The following is a 19,921-nucleotide window of genomic DNA, read 5'->3' as shown; positions in this document are numbered from 1 at the left end:
AATTCACCAAAACAGCACACGTATGGTAGCATTACATAATGTTATTAGTACAATTCAGATAGAGCACTTAAAACAGTTACATTGAATCAACTGTGAAAATCAAGAGTGTCTGTGTTGACAGCAACAATGCTAGATGCATTTAAAGCGAAATGGAGTATAATGCAACCAAAGGTTTCAGGAAAATAACGACTTAACTATTTGTTGTATTACCAAGTGCAGCAGAGGGGAGTCACTTCCAGAGACAGTATCAACACCTCTTCAAAGCTGTGTGTACGCCAGGTTTCCCCAGATGCTATGGCCACAGGCTAAAATGGATGGAAACTAGATACAGATGGGTGCCAAGCTCATTGAGGCAGAGAAACAGAGAATGTTTCAAAAAGGCAGGTTACAGGCGGAGGACAAAGCTATGGCCCATAGTCTTGTACTGCTGGCTTACAGGGTCACAGACTTTGCCAGTCACAAATTCCAGATCCTGGCCCAAAATCATTTCTCCGTGAGCCCCTCTGGTATACAGTGTCACAGCGGCACAGAGGTGTGGCCTGGTGCTTCTTGCACAGCACTTCCAATACGACTCAGAAAAAGGAAGTGGCCCTCTCCTGGTATACAAGGGTCGCAGAGCCAATACTGCACACGCGCAACGGCCCAATCGGTGGCCCTCACAGGACACAATGGTTTTGGTAAGCAGGCAGGCAATTGTGCCCCACAGCAGATGATCTTGGTATCCTGGGTGGTGTCCCCTCACTCAGCAGGGAGACTAGGAGTCCTTGGCCCCCAGTTCTGGTCACAGGCAGAAGCCTTGCAGAGCTATTCCTCTTCACACAGCCAATCTGGCTACTTGGCAGATGACAAATTTATGGGGACTCAGCCTCTCCTTATAGTCATTTTCTAGACATCAAATGTGACTTAGTGTCTGAGTCTTTGAAGTTTTATGTTGGGGTTCTGCTTCTTTTTCAAGTCCACACACCTCTCTTTCTTCTTTTCCTCATGAAAGGTGTCTGTCATAGCAGGCAAGACTCCGAAGCCGATTGTCCCAGAACATCACCCATGGGAGTGACCAGAGTTCATACCTAGATGTCTGCCACATTCATATGTGTATCAAAAGCTTAATCCTGGACCGTCTAGCCCTAATCTTTATGATTCCATTAGCCTTATCCCCCTTCCTGAGATGTGTCCGGGCCGCTCCTTGTGATCCATCACTGAATTAACCCCTTCCCCGCCACGGACGTAATGGTTACGTCCATGGCAGCGCCCGTGTGGCGCCATGGACGTAACCATTACGTCCTGAATGCTTCCCTCGGGAGAAGCGCTAGCGCTCCTCCCGAGGGCCGCCCCCCCACCCCCCTAGGTCAGGGCTGACCGGGGAATCCCTTCCCCTTCCACCCCCGACCCCCCCACCCCCCCCTGTGACGTCAGCGCGCGCGCGCTGATGTGTCACAGGGGCCTCCCTCGTCGCGCTGGAAGCTCTGCTTCCAGCGCGATTGAAAAAGAAATGCACAAGCATTTCTTTTTCAATCACTTGGGAGGCCCGGAGGGGCTTCAAAGGGAAGGAAAAGTATTTCCTTCCCTTTGAAGTCCCTCCGAGGGTTTCAAAAGCCGGATTGCTTGCAATCCGGCTTTTGAAACCCCACTAGACACCAGGGATTTTTTTTTTTTTTTTTTAAATTGACAAAAGGGAGCGACCCCTTGGGCAAGGGTCGCTCCCAGGGGGGGCATTTTTTTGAAAAGGCCTTTTCTGCCCCCAAGGGGGGTAGAAACCACTAGACACCAGGGATTTTTTTTTTTTTTTATTGTTATTGACAAAAGGGAGCGACCCCTTGGGCAAGGGTCGCTCCCAGGGGGGGCATATTTTTGGGAAGGCCTTTTCTGCCCCCCCTGGGGGCAGATCGGCCTACTATTAGGCCGATCTGCCCCCAGGGGGGGCAGAAACCTCTAGGCACCAGGGACCATTTTTTTTTTTTTGTTTCATTTTTGTTTTTTTGGGTGGGGAGCGACCCCTTAGGCAAGGGTCGCTCCCCTTGGGGGAAAATTATATTTTGGCCATTTCTGCCTCCCTTGGGGGCAGATTGGCCTATTTTGATGAGGCCAATCTGCCCCCAAGGGGGGTAGAAACCACTAGACACCAGGGAGTTTTTTCTTTGCGTGAATTTCACGCAAAGGGAGCGACCCCTTAGGCAAGGGTCGCTCCCTGGGGTGGAGGGCAATTTATTTTAGGCCATTTCTGCCCCCCCTGGGGGCAGATCGGCCTATTATTAGGCCGATCTGCCCCCAGGGGGGGAAGAAACCTCTAGGCGCCAGGGCAAATTCTTTTTTTTTTTTTTTTTTTGTTCTTTCTTTTTTTTTTTTAGAGATGGGGAGCGACCCATCAGGCAAGGGTCGCTCCCCTGGGGGGCAAATTGTATTTAGACCATTTCTGCCCCCCTGGGGGCAGATTGGCCGATTTTAGGTCAATCTGCCCCCAAGGGGGCAGAAACCACTAGGCACCGGGGTTTTGTTTTTTGGCGCCAATGTCACGCAGGGGGAGCGACCCCGTAGGCAAGGGTCGCTCCCGGGGGGCGGGGGGTGGGGGTTGGGGGGGGCAAATTTATTTTAGGCCATTTCTGCCCCCCCGGGGGACAGATCGGCCTACTATTAGGCCGAACTGCCCCCGGGAGGGGGGGGGGGCAGAACACTCTAGGCACCAGGGCAATTTTTTTTTTGTGTTTTTTTTTTTTGTTGTTTCTTTTTTTAGAGATGGGGAGCGACCCATCAGGCAAGGGTCGCTCCCCTGGGGGGGCAAATTGTATTTAGACCATTTCTGCCCCCCTGGGGGCAGATTGGCCAATTTTAGGTCAATCTGCCCCCAAGGGGGCAGAAACCACTAGGCACCGGGGATTTGTTTTTTGGCGCCAATGTCACGCAGGGGGAGCGACCCCGTAGGCAAGGGTCGCTCCCGGGGGGGGGTGGGTGTTGGGGGGGCAAATTTATTTTAGGCCATTTCTGCCCCCCCGGGGGGCAGATTGGCCTATTATTAGGCCGATCTGGCCCCGGGGGGGGGGCAGAAACCTCTAGGCGCCAGGGGAATTTTTCGTTTTTTTCTTTTTTTTTTTTTTTTTTTTTTTTTTTAGAGATGGGGAGCGACCCATCAGGCAAAAGTCGCTCCCCTGGGGGACAAATTGTATTTAGGCCATTTCTGCCCCCCTTGGGGGCAGATTGGCTGAGTTTAGGTCAACCTGCCCCCAAGGGGGCAGAAACCACTAGGCACCGGGGATTTGTTTTTTGGTGCCAATGTCACGCAGGGGGAGCGACCCCGTAGGCAAGGGTCGCTCCCGGCGGGGGACGGTGGGGGTTGGGGGGGCAAATTTATTTTAGGGCATTTCTGCCCCCCCCCCCCCCCCGGGGGCCGGCTGAGCTACAGGCCAAACACCACAGGTAGGCACCTTGCAAAAAACACCTCTGTTTTCTGTGAAAAAATATGTTGTGTCCACGTTGTGTTTTGGGCCATTTCCTTTTGTGGGCGCTAGGCCTACCCACAGAAGTGATGTACCATTTTTATTGAGAGACTTAGGGGAACGCTGGGTGGAAGGAAATTTGTGGCTCCTCTCAGATTCCAGAACTTTCTGTCACCGAAATGAGAGGAAAAAGTGTTTTTTGGGCCAAATTTTGATGTTTGCAAAGGATTCTGGGTAACATAACCTGGTCAGAGCCCCGCAAGTCACCCCATCTTGGATTCCCCTGGGTTTCTAGTTTTCAAAAATGCACTGGTTTGCTAGGTTTCCTCAGGTGTCGGCTGAGCTACAGGCCAAAATCCACAGGTAGGCACTGCTTTTTATAAAAAAATGTGATGTGTCCACGTTGTGTTTTGGGCCCTTTCCTTTCGTGGGCGCTAGTCCTACCCACACAAGTGATGTATCATTTTTATCGGGAGACTTGGGGGAACGCTGGGTAGAAGGACATTTGTGGCTCCTCTCAGATTCCAGAACTTTCTGCCACAGAAATGTGAGTAACATGTGTATTTTTAGCCAAATTTTGAGGTTTGCAAAGGATTCTGGGTAACAGAACCTGGTCCGAGCCCCGCAAGTCACCCCTCCTTGGATTCCCCTAGGTCTCTAGTTTTCAGAAATGCACAGGTTTGGTAGGTTTCCCTAGGTGCCGGCTGAGCTAGAGGCCAAAATCTACAGGTAGGCACTTCGCAAAAAACACCTCTGTTTTTTTCCAAAATTTAGGATGTGTCCACGTTGCGCTTTGGGGTGTTTCCTGTCGCCGGCGCTAGGCCTACCCACGCAAGTGAGGTATCATTTTTATCGGGAGACTTGGGGGAACGCTGGGTGGAAGGAAATTTGTAGCTCCTCTCAGATTCCAGAACTTTCTGCCACAGCAATGTGAGGGACATGTGTTTTTTTAGCCGAATTTTGAGGTTTGCAAAGGATTCTGGGTAACAGAACCTGGTCCGAGCCCCGCAAGTCACCCCTCCTTGGATTCCCCTAGGTCTCTAGTTTTCAGAAATGCACAGGTTTGGTAGGTTTCCCTAGGTGCCGGCTGAGCTAGAGGCCAAAATCTACAGGTAGTCACTTTGCTAAAAACAGCTCTGTTTTCTGTGATATGTCCACGTTGTGTTTTGGGGCATATCCTGTCGCGGGCGCTAGGCCTACCCACACAAGTGAGGTATCATTTTTATCGGGAGACGTGGGGGAACGCTGGGTGGAAGGAAATTTGTGGCTCCTCTCAGATTCCAGAACTTTCTGCCACAGAAATGTGAGGAACATGTGTTTTTTTAGCCAAATTTTGAGGTTTGCAAAGGATTCTGGGTAACAGAACCTGGTCCGAGCCACACAAGTCACCCTTCCTTGGATTCCCCTAGGTCTCTAGTTTTCAGAAATGCATAGGTTTGGTAGGTTTCCCTAGGTGGCGGCTGAGCTAGAGGCCAAAATCTACAGGTAGTCACTTTGCTAAAAACAGCTCTGTTTTCTGTGATATGTCCAGGTTGTGTTTTGGGGCATATCCTGTCGCGGGCGCTAGGCCTACCCACACAAGTGAGGTATCATTTTTATCGGGAGACGTGGGGGAATGCTGGGTGGAAGGAAATTTGTCACTCCTCTCAGATTCCAGAACTTTCTGCCACAGAAATGTGAGGAACATGTGTTTTTTTAGCCAAATTTTGAGGTTTGCAAAGGATTCTGGGTAACAGAACCTGGTCCGAGCCACACAAGTCACCCCTCCTTGGATTCCCCTAGGTCTCTAGTTTTCAGAAATGCACAGGTTTGGTAGGTTTCCCTAGGTGGCGGCTGAGCTAGAGGCCAAAATCTACAGGTAGTCACTTTGCTAAAAACAGCTCTGTTTTCTGTGATGTGTCCACGTTGTGTTTTGGGGCATATCCTGTCGCGGGCGCTAGGCCTACCCAAACAAGTGAGGTATCATTTTTATCGGCAGACTTGGGGGAACATAGAATAGCAAAACAAGTGTTATTGCCCCTTGTCTTTCTCTACATTTATTCCTTCCAAATATAGGGGTGTGTGTAAAAAAGACATCTATTTGAGAAAGTCCATGTAATTCACGTGCTACTATGGTCACCCCGGAATTCAGAGATGTGCAAATAACCACTGCTCCTCAACACCTTATCTTGTGCCCTTTTTGGAAATGCAAAGGTTTTCTTGATAGCTATTTTTTACTCCTTATATTTCAGCAAATGAATTACTGTATACCCGGTATAGAATGAAAACGCACTGCAGGGTGCAGCTCATTTATTGGCTCTGGGTTCCTCGGGTTCTTGATGAACCTACAAACCCTATATATCCCCGCAACCAGAGGAGTCCAGCAGACGTAACGGTATATTGCTTTCGATAATCTGACATTGCAGGGAAAAGTTACAGAGTAAAAAGTAGAGAACAATTGATGTTTTTTTCACCTCAATTTCAATATTTTTCTTTTTCAGCTGTTATTTTCTGTAGGAAACCCTTGTAGGATCTACACAAATGACCCCTTGCTGAATTCAGAATTTTGTCTACTTTTCAGAAATGTTTAGGTTTCTGGGATCCAGCATTGGTTTCATGACCATTCCTGTCACTGACTGGAAGGAGGCTGAAAGCACAAAAAATTGCACAAATGGGGTATGCCCCAGTAAAATGCCAAAATTGTGTTGAAAAATTGGGTTTTCGGATTCAAGTCTGCCTGTTCCTGAAAGCTGGGAAGCTGCTGAGTTTAGCACCGCAAACCCTTTGTTGATGCCATTTTCAGGGGAAAAACCACAAGCCTTCTTCTGCAGCCCCTTTTTCCAATTTTTTTGAAAAAAACGAAATTTTCACTGTATTTTGGCCAATTTCTTGGCCTCCTTCAGGGGAACCCACAAAGTCTGGGTACCTTTAGAATCCCTAGGATGTTGGAAAAAAAGGACGCAAATTTGGCTTGGTTAGCTTATGTGGACAAAAAGTTATGAGGGCCTAAGCGCGAACTGCCCCAAATAGGCAAAAAAAGGCCTGGCACAGGAGGGGGAAAAGGCCTGGCAGCGAAGTTTAGTCTTTTGAAATGGAAAGGGAATCTCTTCCTTTTCCTTCAAGAATGTGCCCCACAAAGCTCACAGGAATGTTGAAATACACAAACCTGTCTCGGGGATTCCTCTCCTCCTCGTGTCTTCACCATACAGGCCTGGACTTCCCAAAATGGAACCCAGGGTCCTCCATATAATGTACCATTGCAGGTACACTCAATGCACATTCACAGCACACTTTCAGTCCAGCACCGTTAGCTCTATGCATTGCACACTTACGTGTACACATGCATTCAGTACACACACTCGATCTGTGTGCCCTTTTCAGCACTTAAGCTTTTCTATCTTTAACCAGGGCATGTTACTTACAAACATACACACTGCCAGCACACACACACACACCACATCACCCTTGATGGATTGTATTTCACGCAAGCATGCATACGCCCAGCACATGCCTTCATTGCACACGCACTGCGAAGGACTACATCTGTCACGTCATGTATTCCTCACATACATACACTCAGTAGATGCACTAATCTCACATGTACGACACTGTGCTGCTCTACCCCTGTATTGTAACCAAGGTACACAATCAACCAGGCAGAGTCACTCCTGCACTGTGAAGCACTCCACACCTACCTGATGTAGGCCAAGGGTAGGTTAAGCACACAGCAGCTGAACTTTTAAAAGCTGAGTGAGTCTGTAGGCCTCACTCCAGTGACACATGGTAAAAAGGTCCTGTTCTCTGCTACTGATCACTACATGGTATGCTGCCACCACCGCGCTTGTGCTGCTTAACTCCCGGTGAAGGACGGTAGCCCTCCACCACTATGAGGATAGCACTTTGGGCACCTCTCATGGTCCAACAAAACTGTAATGAGTGAGACAGGTGAGCATTCAGGACAGGGGTACACATCTTTACCATGCAGAGGACTTATCAATAATAATATATCATGATAAAGGCATGCGTTGAATCACCATATAGCCTTTAATATTTCAATCACATTCTGTTGCCATGCAAATGTTTTGAAAAAAATCAACAACACTCAAGCAAAGCAGGACATATGCTGGTCTGTGCGAATGGCATGGAGATGTGAGTGAAGAAATTAAGGTTCCAATTGATCCGAGATGCAATGGAGAGGATCTAATTTGGGTACACGCCCAGACTGCAACCCCTAAAACGAAAAGTAAAAGCTAGGGCTATACCTAGAACATAACCTTGCAATGAACACTCTTGTCAATGTTGTGATTAACAGTATCTGGATTCATATTCTACTTTAAAAAAGGTTTACTGAATTCAGACCTTGAGTGACTATGAATTCTTAATTGGAAAATGGTAATGCTCTGTATTTTGGCACAGCCAGTCCAGAACTCTCCACCTCCGCACCGCTCATAATTTGTGGGTTTTGTTAGTCGTGGGGCTTTCCAAAGAAAAAAAATACAAATAGCATTTCACTGGTTGTTTAAATATTGTATGAGAATGTAGACAGGACATTTTCCCTGTTTATCTGCAATCAAAGCTTACAGCCACCAGACACACCTGTACACTTCAGTCTGGTGTCTAATCTCAGTGAGTGAATAGGCTGATGACGGACTACACTTTCAAAATCTCTTCCTCACTAAGAAATACATTTCAATATATTTAGGAGGAATCTTTTTTTCAGAGTCCTCACTCTTCCAAACATCAGTGTCTATATACTGTTCCTAGCATTATGTGCTATATACATTTTTGTGCCTCTGCTACAGACTAATTGTGCACCATCTGCCCCAAAAATGAAACAGGAGTGCACTCCAGGGAGAGATACAGGGGCAACCTAACTTTTAATTTGTAAGTTATAAATAAATATGTTTTTTTTAAATATTTTCTTTATAGGTGATGACAGTTTAAACTAAGGTGTGAAGGTGACAGGAGAGGGGCCATCTCTGTAGGCATATGTTTCTCAAATGTCACGCCTTTGCTCTTCCATATAGTGACTGCTGTACTTTGGAGAAAAGTGACTGTACAGGCCAGGCCCACTCGCCCAATTACATAACAGGATTTGGACCCCTATCTTGTAGATTCTCTGGAGCCATCATCTATCATGTTCTTTTACTAAAGAACTTCAGATATAATGCCTGCTGGGCCCATAACTAAGAAAGAAGACAGCGAGGGGAAACCTCCTGTGTGAAAACATTCCCAGAACGTTTTTCCAAGAGTTATAATTATTTATATATTTAGGTGGGTATAGAAGCCAAGCTTGTAGGTTAGTGATCAATAGGCTTTCTTTCTATTTCATTATAGGGACTGTTAAAGATCTATATAAATATGATATGTATAACTATGAGTACATGCATATCATAATGGTTTCTCTATACAATGGGCTAAGCCAGAGACCAATGAACGCTGAACAATGGACAAAGACTAGAGATATGATTAATGACTGTTAGAGGCTGGGGTCTGTAGGGGCACCCTTCTCATACTGGGGTATCCTCACACTTAGGGACAAGATTCTTGCCCCTGGGCTGAAGGGCCTACCAGATGGGGGCTTACAGTGTCTAAATGCAGTGGCCAGGATATAAGGCAAGTCTTAGATCTGTGGTGAAAGGTTGCATGCACCATTTCACGCAGGCTGCAAAAGCAGACCTGCAGACACAGTTTGCATGGGTCCCCATGAGTGACAAAATACATGCTGCAGCCCATGTGGGACCCCTGGTATACCAATGCCCTGGGTACCTAAGTACCATATACTAGACATTTACAAAGGTGCACAGTATGCCAATTGTGGGTGTAAAACGTTTTCCAGCAACCACATTTAGAGGAGAGAGCACAGACACAAGGGTCCTGATTAGCAGAATCCTTGTGAACTACAGCCTAAACACACTGACATCAGGCAAAAACTGGAGGTAACCATGCTAGAAAGATAGCACTTTCCTACAATGACCATTTACAAGTTAAAGAATGAGGGCCTGTAGGTCCCAAAAAAGTGCATAGGTAGTGTTCGTTGAAAAGGTGCATTTTAGTTCCTATTGAAAACCTAAAGGGTGGGAGCAGTTCTGATGTTGATGCAGGGGTGTAAGGAACACCCCTGCAGCCCCTACGGTGGGGGGGCAGTCTTCTCTTCAGGAAGAGGGCCCTGTCAGCTTGTCTGTGCAGTCAGTGTCTCGCTAAAGCACTGCAGTGTGCTGCTTGCTCTGAGCTGACACAGATGGCCTAGGACTAAAAAGAAACAAAATAATGCATGTGTTTCTTTTCAGTCCCAGCATGCCAGGCACATTACAGGAGTGGGTAAGAGGGCTCTGAGAGAGCGTTCTCCGCAGAGCACTACATGTTTTAGAGGGCAGAGGCAGCACAGAACTTACTGCAGTAAAAGGTAGGGTTGCTACCTTTCCCAGAGAAAGATGCCAGCTGGCACTTCACATTTCAAGATTCTGCAAAGGCCTACACACATTTATTAAGACAAAGTTTATATGTTTTCTTTTTAACATTGTCTTTATTTACTTACGTTATCAGTCAGGGGTCATTAGGACTGCTATAGAACATATTTTAAAGTGTTTTCTTATTATATTAGCTGTTTAAAAAAGTACATACTAGCAAGTGGAAAAACATAAGGCCAGGACAGTCAATGCTAATTATTTCATGTGATTTCACAATGGTGCCATTAAAGAATGTGATGGAAACACAGAGTTCTTATTTCCCTCCAGCATGCATTTAATAATGTGCCAGGTCACAGTTAAAAGCAACATGCAACACTTATAGTTTATAAATAAATGACAAATATATACCAATAAAAGCACAAGATTGAAAAACTAAATTGACCGGCTTTACTAAAATTTACAAATGCTTTTGTTTTTTTAAACCAAAGTCAAGCCTCTGTGTTACATAAAACATTCAGTGAATTTTTAAATAACTACATTAAGTTGCAAGATTCTAAAGCAGATGTCAACCTCTCTCTTGTCAGATGTATCTTGTTTTTTAAACTTGGCTCTTATTATAACATTTTCCATTATAGACAGGATTACAAGTACCAGAATGCAATGCATTAATTACTCATAGCTGAAATAGAAAAATGTGAGGTGACTGTGTTTAATTGATAATTTCTTGTATACAAATGGGTATGGAAGTCTTTTCCTTCATTGTTTCAATGCCTCTTCAGGGGAGGTAAGTGCTATATAAATACAAGTGTTTCCACAAAGTAAGTTTGTGTTTTCATACTGGTAGCTCCCATAGCAAGAATGTATACCACAGTTGGTTATTTTAGTTTCCAAAAAAAATAATTTCCTTGTGTATAACAAAGCAGTCAGTAATACCAAGGTAATATCTAAGGAGCTGCGAGGGAGGGGACCAAACATATGATTTTATTGGGCAGAAAATGATTGCGGCTGGCGGCCATCAGGGAATTATTGCTGAAAGGGGAGTCGTGATATTGTGAGAGGTCCAAATCAAGTCAATTTGTATTGCTAGGTATAATTCCTGACACAATTAGGGTAAGTTATCCACAAAGGGGCCATAAAAGCGCATCAGGGAAAATTCCTGCTATCTGTACATAAAAAATATCTGCTTCGGTCAAAGACAATGTTTTCCCTAAGGTGTCACTCAGTGTGTCACATGTGAGGCCTGAAAATGTCACACATTAGCTGCTGTGAACAATGAAATGTCACACATAAACTGACTTAAACTTGGCAGCCCTGTTTGATATAGTAAAATGTAGTCATGGTGTCCCCTGCATATACAATAAACTAAGGGGAGGAGTTCTGTAGGGACATGTGATTTATTTTTAATCCTCGCAGATGCATTGAAAATGTGACTGCATCTTGTACCCTGAATGTGAACCCCTCAACAAGTAACTTAAATTTGTTACCAGGGCCACTGGAATTATGCAGCATGAAAGGACCAAATTACGCAGCATTGTCGATTAAATTTTATGACAAGACCGGAGGCTCCTATTATGCGTTTCTTTTCTTACTTTAATAAATAGCAGCAGTCAAGAAACGTACTACGATTCCCAGAAGGCAAGAGAACAATAGCCAATGGGAATAAAAACGTAGTCAGAACAGTGTACACCAATCACATGCATACAAGGGTATTATGACATCACTTGACTGCGAACAGCCCTCTTTTCTTGCTGCTCGCAGTCAAGTTAAGTACCCGTTTTATTTGTCTACACAATTTTGTAGTATTTCAATAGTGTTTCGTTATTATTAATCTTTATTTATTCTCATGCTCGCGCTGCACTAACGCGCCGTTTATCAGGTTCATTTCCCTTCTTTTCCAGACGGCAGGTTGCCACATTTCTTCGTCACGTGGCGCCCCGCGCGCTTTGTTTCCAACTGCCCGGCATTTCCTCACGCAGCAGTTGGTCTTGTCGTGCTTGAGGAAACACCGGGCGCGCTACGGCTCAACAGTTCGATGGGCTCTACCTTCACCCTAACTCTACTGAGTGGGTCCCTGCAGACCATGTTGCACAATATGTCTCTGCAAAAATGAATTGCCCCTTGGACAAACAAACTAGAGCGAAATTAAAATCAGAGTGTCCCCGCCCCTCCCTATCCCGTAATCTCTCCGTTACTCCCTCTATTGACTAACCTCTCTTAACATTTTTTACGAAAATGGGCAAGGATCCACGCAAAGGGGTGGATAAGGCATGGGCCTCTTGTCAAGACAAATTGCTTGACGTTCTGGGTCCTCTAACCCATATTTTTGACATCGCTGAGGAAGCCAGAATTGACGGCTCCTTCATCGACCCTGAAGAACTTACTCTATGGGTCCAACGTACCTTTTGCCTTCTAGGGAATGCGAATTCCGCACTTACTCATGAGAGACGGAAGGGTCTACTCTTGAAGCTTGATCCTAAGTTGGTCAACTTGGCGATTGTTCAACCTAACGCTCAGACTGATGGTGCTCTGTTTGGAGAGTCTTTTATCAAAGACTTAAGCAAATACGTAGCAACTTTTACATCGCTGGATAAGGCTCAGCAATCGCTGAAAGATGTTTTCCCAGCGTGTTTTTGCAAGGGCTGGCAGAGGAAGGAACCGCTTTGCCGGCCGTCCATACCACAATTAAGGTTCCAGAGGATACCACAACGCGTCCTACCAGGAGTATAGGCCGCAATTTTATCCTCAGAGAAGCAGAGGTTCCCGCTCCAGAGGCTTCAGGAACTCAAGATCCTCTTCTCAACCAAGTAAGTCTTATAGGGCCAGATGTATCAAAATATTTTGCACTTGCAAACGGCGAAATCGGCCGTTTGCGAGTGCAAAATCGTGGTCTGCAATGCATCAAAGGCATTCGCAGACCACAAAATGAAAATCGCAAAAATTTCGATTTTGTGCGTTGCAACCTGGGTTTTGCGAATCGCAATTTGCGATTCGCAAAATCCAGGTCGCAAGGCAATTCTGGAAAAGGCAATTCTGCAAAAAATTCTGCAAATTGCGATTTTTCGCAGAATGGTATTTTGCACATGCAAAATACCATTGTCAGGTGGTAACCTGGTGCAAAATTTAAAAATGCAGTAAAACTGCATTTTTAAATTTAATATGTAAAGCACACATTCCCTTTTGGCATGTGTGTACTTTACATGGTAAAAAAAAAAAAATTGGGGTGCAGGAGAGGGGGCCTTAGGCCCCCAGGACCCTGGCCTTTTGCATTTCCCAAATTGCGATTTCTGGTTCAGAAATCACAATTTAGGAAATGCAAAAAATTAGCAGCTATGGGCCAACAGGCCCATAGCTGCGAATGGGGCCAGTATCGCAATTTGCGATTCGGTAATTGCATTTGCAATTTTTAAGAAATCGCAATTACCGAATCGCAAATGTGATACATGGCCCTTTGCGAGTCGATAATTGCGATTTCTTAAAAATCGCAATTACCGAATCGCAATGGGCCAGAATCATACATCTGGCCCATACTTCCTTCCATACCCATAGGAGGGCGTCTCCGTTTTTTCCTACCAAAGTGGTCGGAAATCACAGCAGATCCTTGGATTCTCAGCACTGTTCAAGGTTACTCCATAGAACTTTATGCAATTCCTGTTCAGACTCAGTTACCCACTCTCCCACTTTTTTCCTCAGACATGGCATCTCTCATTGCTTCGGAGGTGCAATCCCTATTGCAAAAACAAGCCATTGCTCCTACCCTTCCCGATCCATCGGGTTTTACCAGCTCAATTTTCCTGGTTCAAAAGAAAAACAAAAAAATGCGCCCTGTGATAAATCTCAAGTATTTCAATCACTTTGTAGTCTATCATCATTTCAAGATGGAAACCATCCTCCATCTCAGAGATACCCTTCTTCAACAGGATTGGATGGTGCGATTGGATCTTCAAGATGCATATCTAGTCGTTCCAATCCACCCTCATTTCAGAAAGTTCCTCCAATTTCAGTGGTCAAACCAGTATTTTTCATTTTGCCTCTCTACCCTTCGGTCTCTCATCAGCCCCATGGTGTTTCACCAAACTCATGAAACCGGTGGTAGCTTTTCTCAGGGCTCAAGGTGTCAGACTCATCATTTATCTTGACGATATCTTAATAATGAGCCAATCTCCACAATCCCTTTTGTCTCATCTATCTCTCACTTGTTCCCTCCTAGCAGACCTAGGTTTTATCATAAACAGAGAAAAATCCATTCTAATTCCTTCTCAAATTATAGAATTCTTAGGTTTCCAAATAAATTCAATTTCAGCCACTCTTATGCTTCCCTCTGCAAAGATCAAGACCATAAAGTCGGAAATTCTACAAGTCCTACACAGTTCTCAGATTTCTCTCAGAACGTTAGCGTGAATTGTGGGTCTCCTCTCCTCTTCAATTCAAGCCATTTTCCCAGGTCCTCTCCACTACAGAGCCCTTCAGAGGTTAAAAATGTGTCACTTAAGGAAAGGCCTCTCGTACTCAGACATCATGCCATTAGACGTCGATTCACGCACAAAACTTCAATGGTGGATAGACCATTTAGATGCTTGGAACAGAAGGACTATCTTTGCATCAGCCCCAGATCTAGTATTAGAATCAGATGCAAGCCAATCCGGTTGGAGGGGCCTGATGTGGACCAATCTCGACTGGAGGCACATGGTCGTCAGAGGAGTCCAAAATGTATATCAACTGTTTAGAGATGCTTGCCGGCTCCTTTGCAATCAGAAGCCTTGCAAAAAACAGAGTTCGCTGTGCCATTCTCCTCAGAATGGACAACATTTCTGCTGTTCGTTATATCAATCATCTCGGAGGCACAAAATCCAAACCCCTGGCAGAACTAGCCAAGGGCTTTTAGGAATTCTGCCTTTTAAACCACATTTCGGTTCATGCAGAGTACCTTCCGGGTCTCTAAATTCAGTGGCAGATTGGAATTGTCGTCATCTTCGAGATTCAAGCGATTTGAAACTCCACATTTCAATTTTTCAGAACATACAGAACAAATGGGGTCCTCTAGCAATCAACCTTTTTGCATCACGCCTCAATTCTCAGCTTCCCCAATTCTACAGCTGGCGTCCAGATCCATTGGTCTTAGCAACAGATGCCTTCTTACAGGACTGGTCTCTTTCCCTCAATTATGCATTTCCCCCTTTTCTCATGATCAGCAGGGTGTTGGCCCATCTCAGGCGCCAACAAGCCTCTTTAATTCTCATAACCCCCTTTTGGCAATCACAAACTTGGTTCCCAGCTCTTTTAGAACAGTCAGTAGAGTTCCTGGTTCTGATTCCTTCTTTCCCTAATCTACTGCTAGACCCTCTAGGCCGATCTCATCCTCTCATTCTGGACAATTTACTAACTCTTTCTGCATGGAAAATCTCGGGCAATCCCAATCTTTCCCGAGCATTTTGGCAGAAACTTCCCAATACATCTCACAGTCTTGGGCCCAAAAAAGGCCTATACATCAGCCTGGTCTATTTGGCACAGCTGCTGTTTGGGAAACACATTGATTCCTTTTCAGCAGATTTGACTTTTATTCTCAATTTGTTAGCGGCAGAAGCCAGCAAAGGCAAGGCTTTCCATACTATCAACTTATATAGATCAGCTACTTCTGCCAATCATTCTCTAGTTAATGGAAAACCTGTTGGAGAACACCCTCTGATTTGCTGTTTACTAAAGGGAGTAAAGTTTTCCAATCCTCCTCTGCCGAAATATAGTCAGTTATGGGACGTTAACATTGTTTTGAAATTTCTACTGCCATGGCCTGATAATCTCATGCTTTCTCTAAAAATGTTGTCTGCAAAGTTAACCATGTTATTGTGCCTTGTTTCTATAAAACGTCTCTCGGATGTTAAAGCTCTAGATATTTCTAATCATCAATTTACACCCTCCGGGGTTTTGTTTACTGTAGTTCGTCGAACCAAAACCAATTTATCCTTAGTCTTCTATCCATATTTTCCTGATCATCCTAAACTATGTGTTGGACAATGTTTGATAGCTTACGAATTAAAGACTGCAGATTTAAGAACTTCTTCCCATTCCCAATTACTAATTTCATTTAGAAAACCCCACAATCCTGTTTCTGCAGCTACCCTGGCTTGGTGGGTTAAATGGTTGATGTCCTTGGCGGGTATAGATACTTCTATGTTTGGAGCTTAATGGCTTCTAAAGCCTTCTGGGCAGGCTCCCGTCTAGAAGATATTCTTAAATCTGCAGATTGGTCTAATGACAACGTATTTAAAGTTTTTTTTATAGTAAACCTGTCCATAATGTCTCATTGAATGTAATTAATATGCTTTAAACTCGCATAATAGGAGCCTCCGGTCTTGTCATAAAATGTAGATTTTCCTAGTCTCACGACGGAAAGTCTTAATTTTATTAAAGACACGGAGGCGAGTATTATCCCTCCACTCTTATTAACTTAGTTTTTTCTTTTCCCTCCCTTTTTCTAGCGCCACTGGCCATCACTCAACTTTCCACTTAAGACCTCTCCTTCAGCTTGGTTTTCTTCTCTTCAAGCTTCCATGGCACCGTTCAAAGCTGGACTTCCTGCTGGAGTTACCTACCAGGATCCGTCTTGGTTGTCTCGGATTTTGAACTTTTGTACTGATGTTTTATCTTTCATTATGGCAATTCTTATTTTGTTTACTATTTTCCCATTGTTTCATTCTAATTGACTCTCTCGCAAGAAAAGAGGGCTGTTTGCAGTCAAGTGATGTCATAATACCCTTGTATGCATGTGACTGGTGTACACTGTTCTGACTACGTTTTTATTCCCATTGGCTATTCTCTTGCCTTCTGGGAATCGTAGTACGTTTCTTGAATGCTGGTATTTATTAAAGTAAGAAAAGAAACGCATAATACTTGCCTCCGTGTCTTTAATAAAATTAAGACTTTCTGTCATGAGACTAGGAAAATCTACATTATGCAGCAAGAAAAGGCAAATTATGTGGCATCATGCAACACATTTTGTGATGGAATTACTTCATACTTTTGTCATTTTGTAACATGTTAATACATTCCCTAGGCAAAAGGTTGGCCTAATTTGTACCAATTTAACATACAAATATAGCAAAAAGCAACAGAAAGGTGTCCAGTCAACTTTTTCAAAGGGTCTTGCAATGCACATCAACACAGATTTGGGATTGTAGTAACTTTTGATATGTTTGAGTTAGAAACAAATTTTGTTTGCTAAAATCTGTAGCTTGCAGCAGATGATGAGATATGTAGCAAATGCATAATAATGTGGAAAATGGAGCAGCATCAGACTTGCATAATTCTAGTAGCCCTGTCTATTACCCAATCATGCATATTGCCCATGCCTGCTTGGGTCATTACATACATCTGTATTATGTTTTGTATGCGTCTTATTATATACAAGGTTTAAAATACCACTAGCCACACTATCATTGGTGTTCCCAGAAATAAACTTCGGGGAGGGGGCACACAATAAGTCCCAGATAATCTGGTGCTACACCTGGGCAATCGGAATAAGGCATTAAATGGAAAGAGGAACTGTCAATCTCATAGAGTGGGAGCGCTGCAAATTTATGGTAGATTAACTTGCTCTGTCAAAATAGAAATAACTTGCTTAATCTTCAGTTTTTGGGAACTAGATTTAATTTGCATCAGCACATCCGTTACAGACATACTCCCCTATTTAGGCACCAGTGAGAGAACCATTCACTCAGCCCCTAAAGTTACATTTTGTTAATAAAACTAATAATAATATTATAATAAAAATACGAACTCAACTCGATTTTTAGTGTGTATGTGTCTAGAGCATGCTCATCCCACAAGGGTACCTTTTTTCTCTTTGACGCTAAACATATCATGGAAACTCCTGCTGATGTCTTATGGATGCAGGAGGCAAAGGTGAAGTACTTCCACAAGGTGGTTGTCCACTGTGAGGTAATGGGCATTGTAGGGGCCCCCTTGCCATTCCTTGCAGGAGGCCTGACTAAGGTTTTGTTACGCCACTGTGTTGATGTACATCAATAGTTTATCCTAAAGAGCTGCTGATAGCCAAGATTTATACTGTTGTAAACTCAGAGATTGGACAACCAGGGAAGCAAAGATAAGAACTCAGGCGATTCACTACAATGTTTACAATTTTGCCAACAGGCTACATATCTTTAATTGTATTACATAAAGGTAAAACAGTGATCAAAAATATTAAATGGAGGCAAGAAAAAGTTAATTTGGTCAAGTAAAAGGATTACTGAGAAATAAGTGGCTTAGTTGTTAGGAATGGTAATGAAATAAGGAAAAATAACCGAATGTAACAGAATGTTTGGATCCATCAATATTAGACATTTCATTTGGAGGTGTCAAGAGAAACTAAAATATGTATTAAAAGGATTGAAAAAAAGCAGCACACTAAATTGGTGCATTAGTCCTACACCGGAGGGGACAGCCCATCACGAACGACTAGGTCATCGACAACGCCTGGAACCAACACGATAAACAAATGCAATTGAACTTAATAGTGTCATCGGTGAGGTGCATGATGACTACCCATTGTACGCAGAATCTGAGACCAACGCTTTGGGATATGCTTGGCACAGAGGTGATACCTGGTACTCATTGAAAATTATTTCTACTTGACCTTCATTCAATGAAAATGGTTTACTCCAAAACATGTTAAAAATGCGACTAATGAAAAGGAAAAGAAGGTTGTCTAATTCTTGTTTCCTTCAAAATGAAACTAAATGTGTATTTGAAGGACTGAAAATCTTTAAGAAAAGCCAACATATATATTTTTAGAGAATTCGATATAAGACAATTCCTGTAAGAACTTTGCAACGGCAGCAGTAACAAGAGTACACCTGCTATTTTCCTACCTGGTGAAGACGGTGCCTAGCTTCTCTAATCTGCTGCCTGCCATTGCCAGGAAAAGTAATAGAAGCTTTGACACTAGCTGATCGACTGCTGCAGCCCTTCTTCCGAAGAACTTCTCTTGGTTCTTGCTGCTTGCAGCTCATGCAGACAGGCAGGCATGTCCCGTAGCTGTAAACATAGACAGCGGACTATTGCTGAAAGTGTAAAAAGAAATAAATACTTATCGCCAAACGTGACGGCCATTTTACAATGGTGGTCGTACATATTTGTGCAAAAATATTTTAACTCAAACAGAAAGAATCCCAAACCGATTGGTACAATTACCGAACAACTTTCAAATGGGTAAATTGTTTTCAATTGTAATTCCTAAAATATATCGGGTACAATTTTACAGTCACAGACTAATTCTACATGGAAGGAGCGTTGTATCCTGTGCTTAAATGCATGCATGCCATTTATTCTATATGAGCCTCCGCCTTATATGGTTTCCCCCAACATTTCTGTGAAGACACTAGTTAACTTCAGTCATATGTTCTTCTCTCTAGTCCTAGAACAACGTAAAGGATTCGCTTTAGCGATGAAAATGGCGTACGTACATTGACCTCAAGAACTTTAACTCATTCTACACCTCAAATAGTAGGAAGCGCAGCTGCTCGGTAATTGACACGGAATACGTGGCGGCCATCTTTAAAAATACTTCCGATTAGAATCTTGTCTTTATACTTACTTCCTGTTTGCGTTCGCGTGACATGGAGGTGTGTAAACAGATGTGTGTAAACAGATGTGTACACGATTTATTGTCTATCAACGGTTACATATTTTAAAGTACACAGGTGGACAACATTCGCAGGCAGTACGGGTGCACGAGAAACCAGTCCCCATTCCTGACAATAATCAACAGTCTATGTACTACCTTACAACCTTACATTTAGGGTTGCCTCTTGAAAAAAATGCATTTTCTTTACGTTTTGCTATTCTGGAGCACGTAAGAGGTAGTAAGTGAAAAGAATTCATGTATAACTGTCAGGATTCTTTTGTAGCCTATGGCAATTATCCATCTGGTTGCTCTAAAAAACATTTAGAAGGGTTTTAGTTCTCAAATATCTTTTTAACTGATTTCCTAATGTGTTTCTATTTTAGGTTTACGTGTCAGAAGGGAAAATGCCAGTTTTCACCGCTTTTCCTAATATTATTACTGGCCTGGACTAAAACAAAAAGACAGAACAGGCTGGTAATAGGCCA

At 43.7% G+C, this 19,921-nt stretch overlaps 1 protein-coding gene across 1 annotated transcript in view; it reads right to left on the bottom strand.

Moving 5' to 3' along the window:
* The window catches only part of MRPS23 (mitochondrial ribosomal protein S23), a 44,433-nt gene extending 25,581 nt beyond the window's left edge, over positions 1-18,852 (bottom strand). The window contains exon 1 of the mRNA XM_069226621.1: positions 18,682-18,852. Within this exon, the coding sequence (XP_069082722.1) occupies positions 18,682-18,725 (44 nt within the window). The 5' untranslated portion in view covers positions 18,726-18,852. The remainder of the gene's footprint in view (positions 1-18,681) is intronic.
* Positions 18,853-19,921: the final 1,069 nt, after the last annotated feature.

This window comes from Pleurodeles waltl, chromosome 3_2, assembly GCF_031143425.1.
Source record: "Pleurodeles waltl isolate 20211129_DDA chromosome 3_2, aPleWal1.hap1.20221129, whole genome shotgun sequence".
NCBI lineage: Eukaryota > Metazoa > Chordata > Amphibia > Caudata > Salamandridae > Pleurodeles > Pleurodeles waltl.
This window is presented reverse-complemented; position numbering and strand designations above follow the sequence as displayed.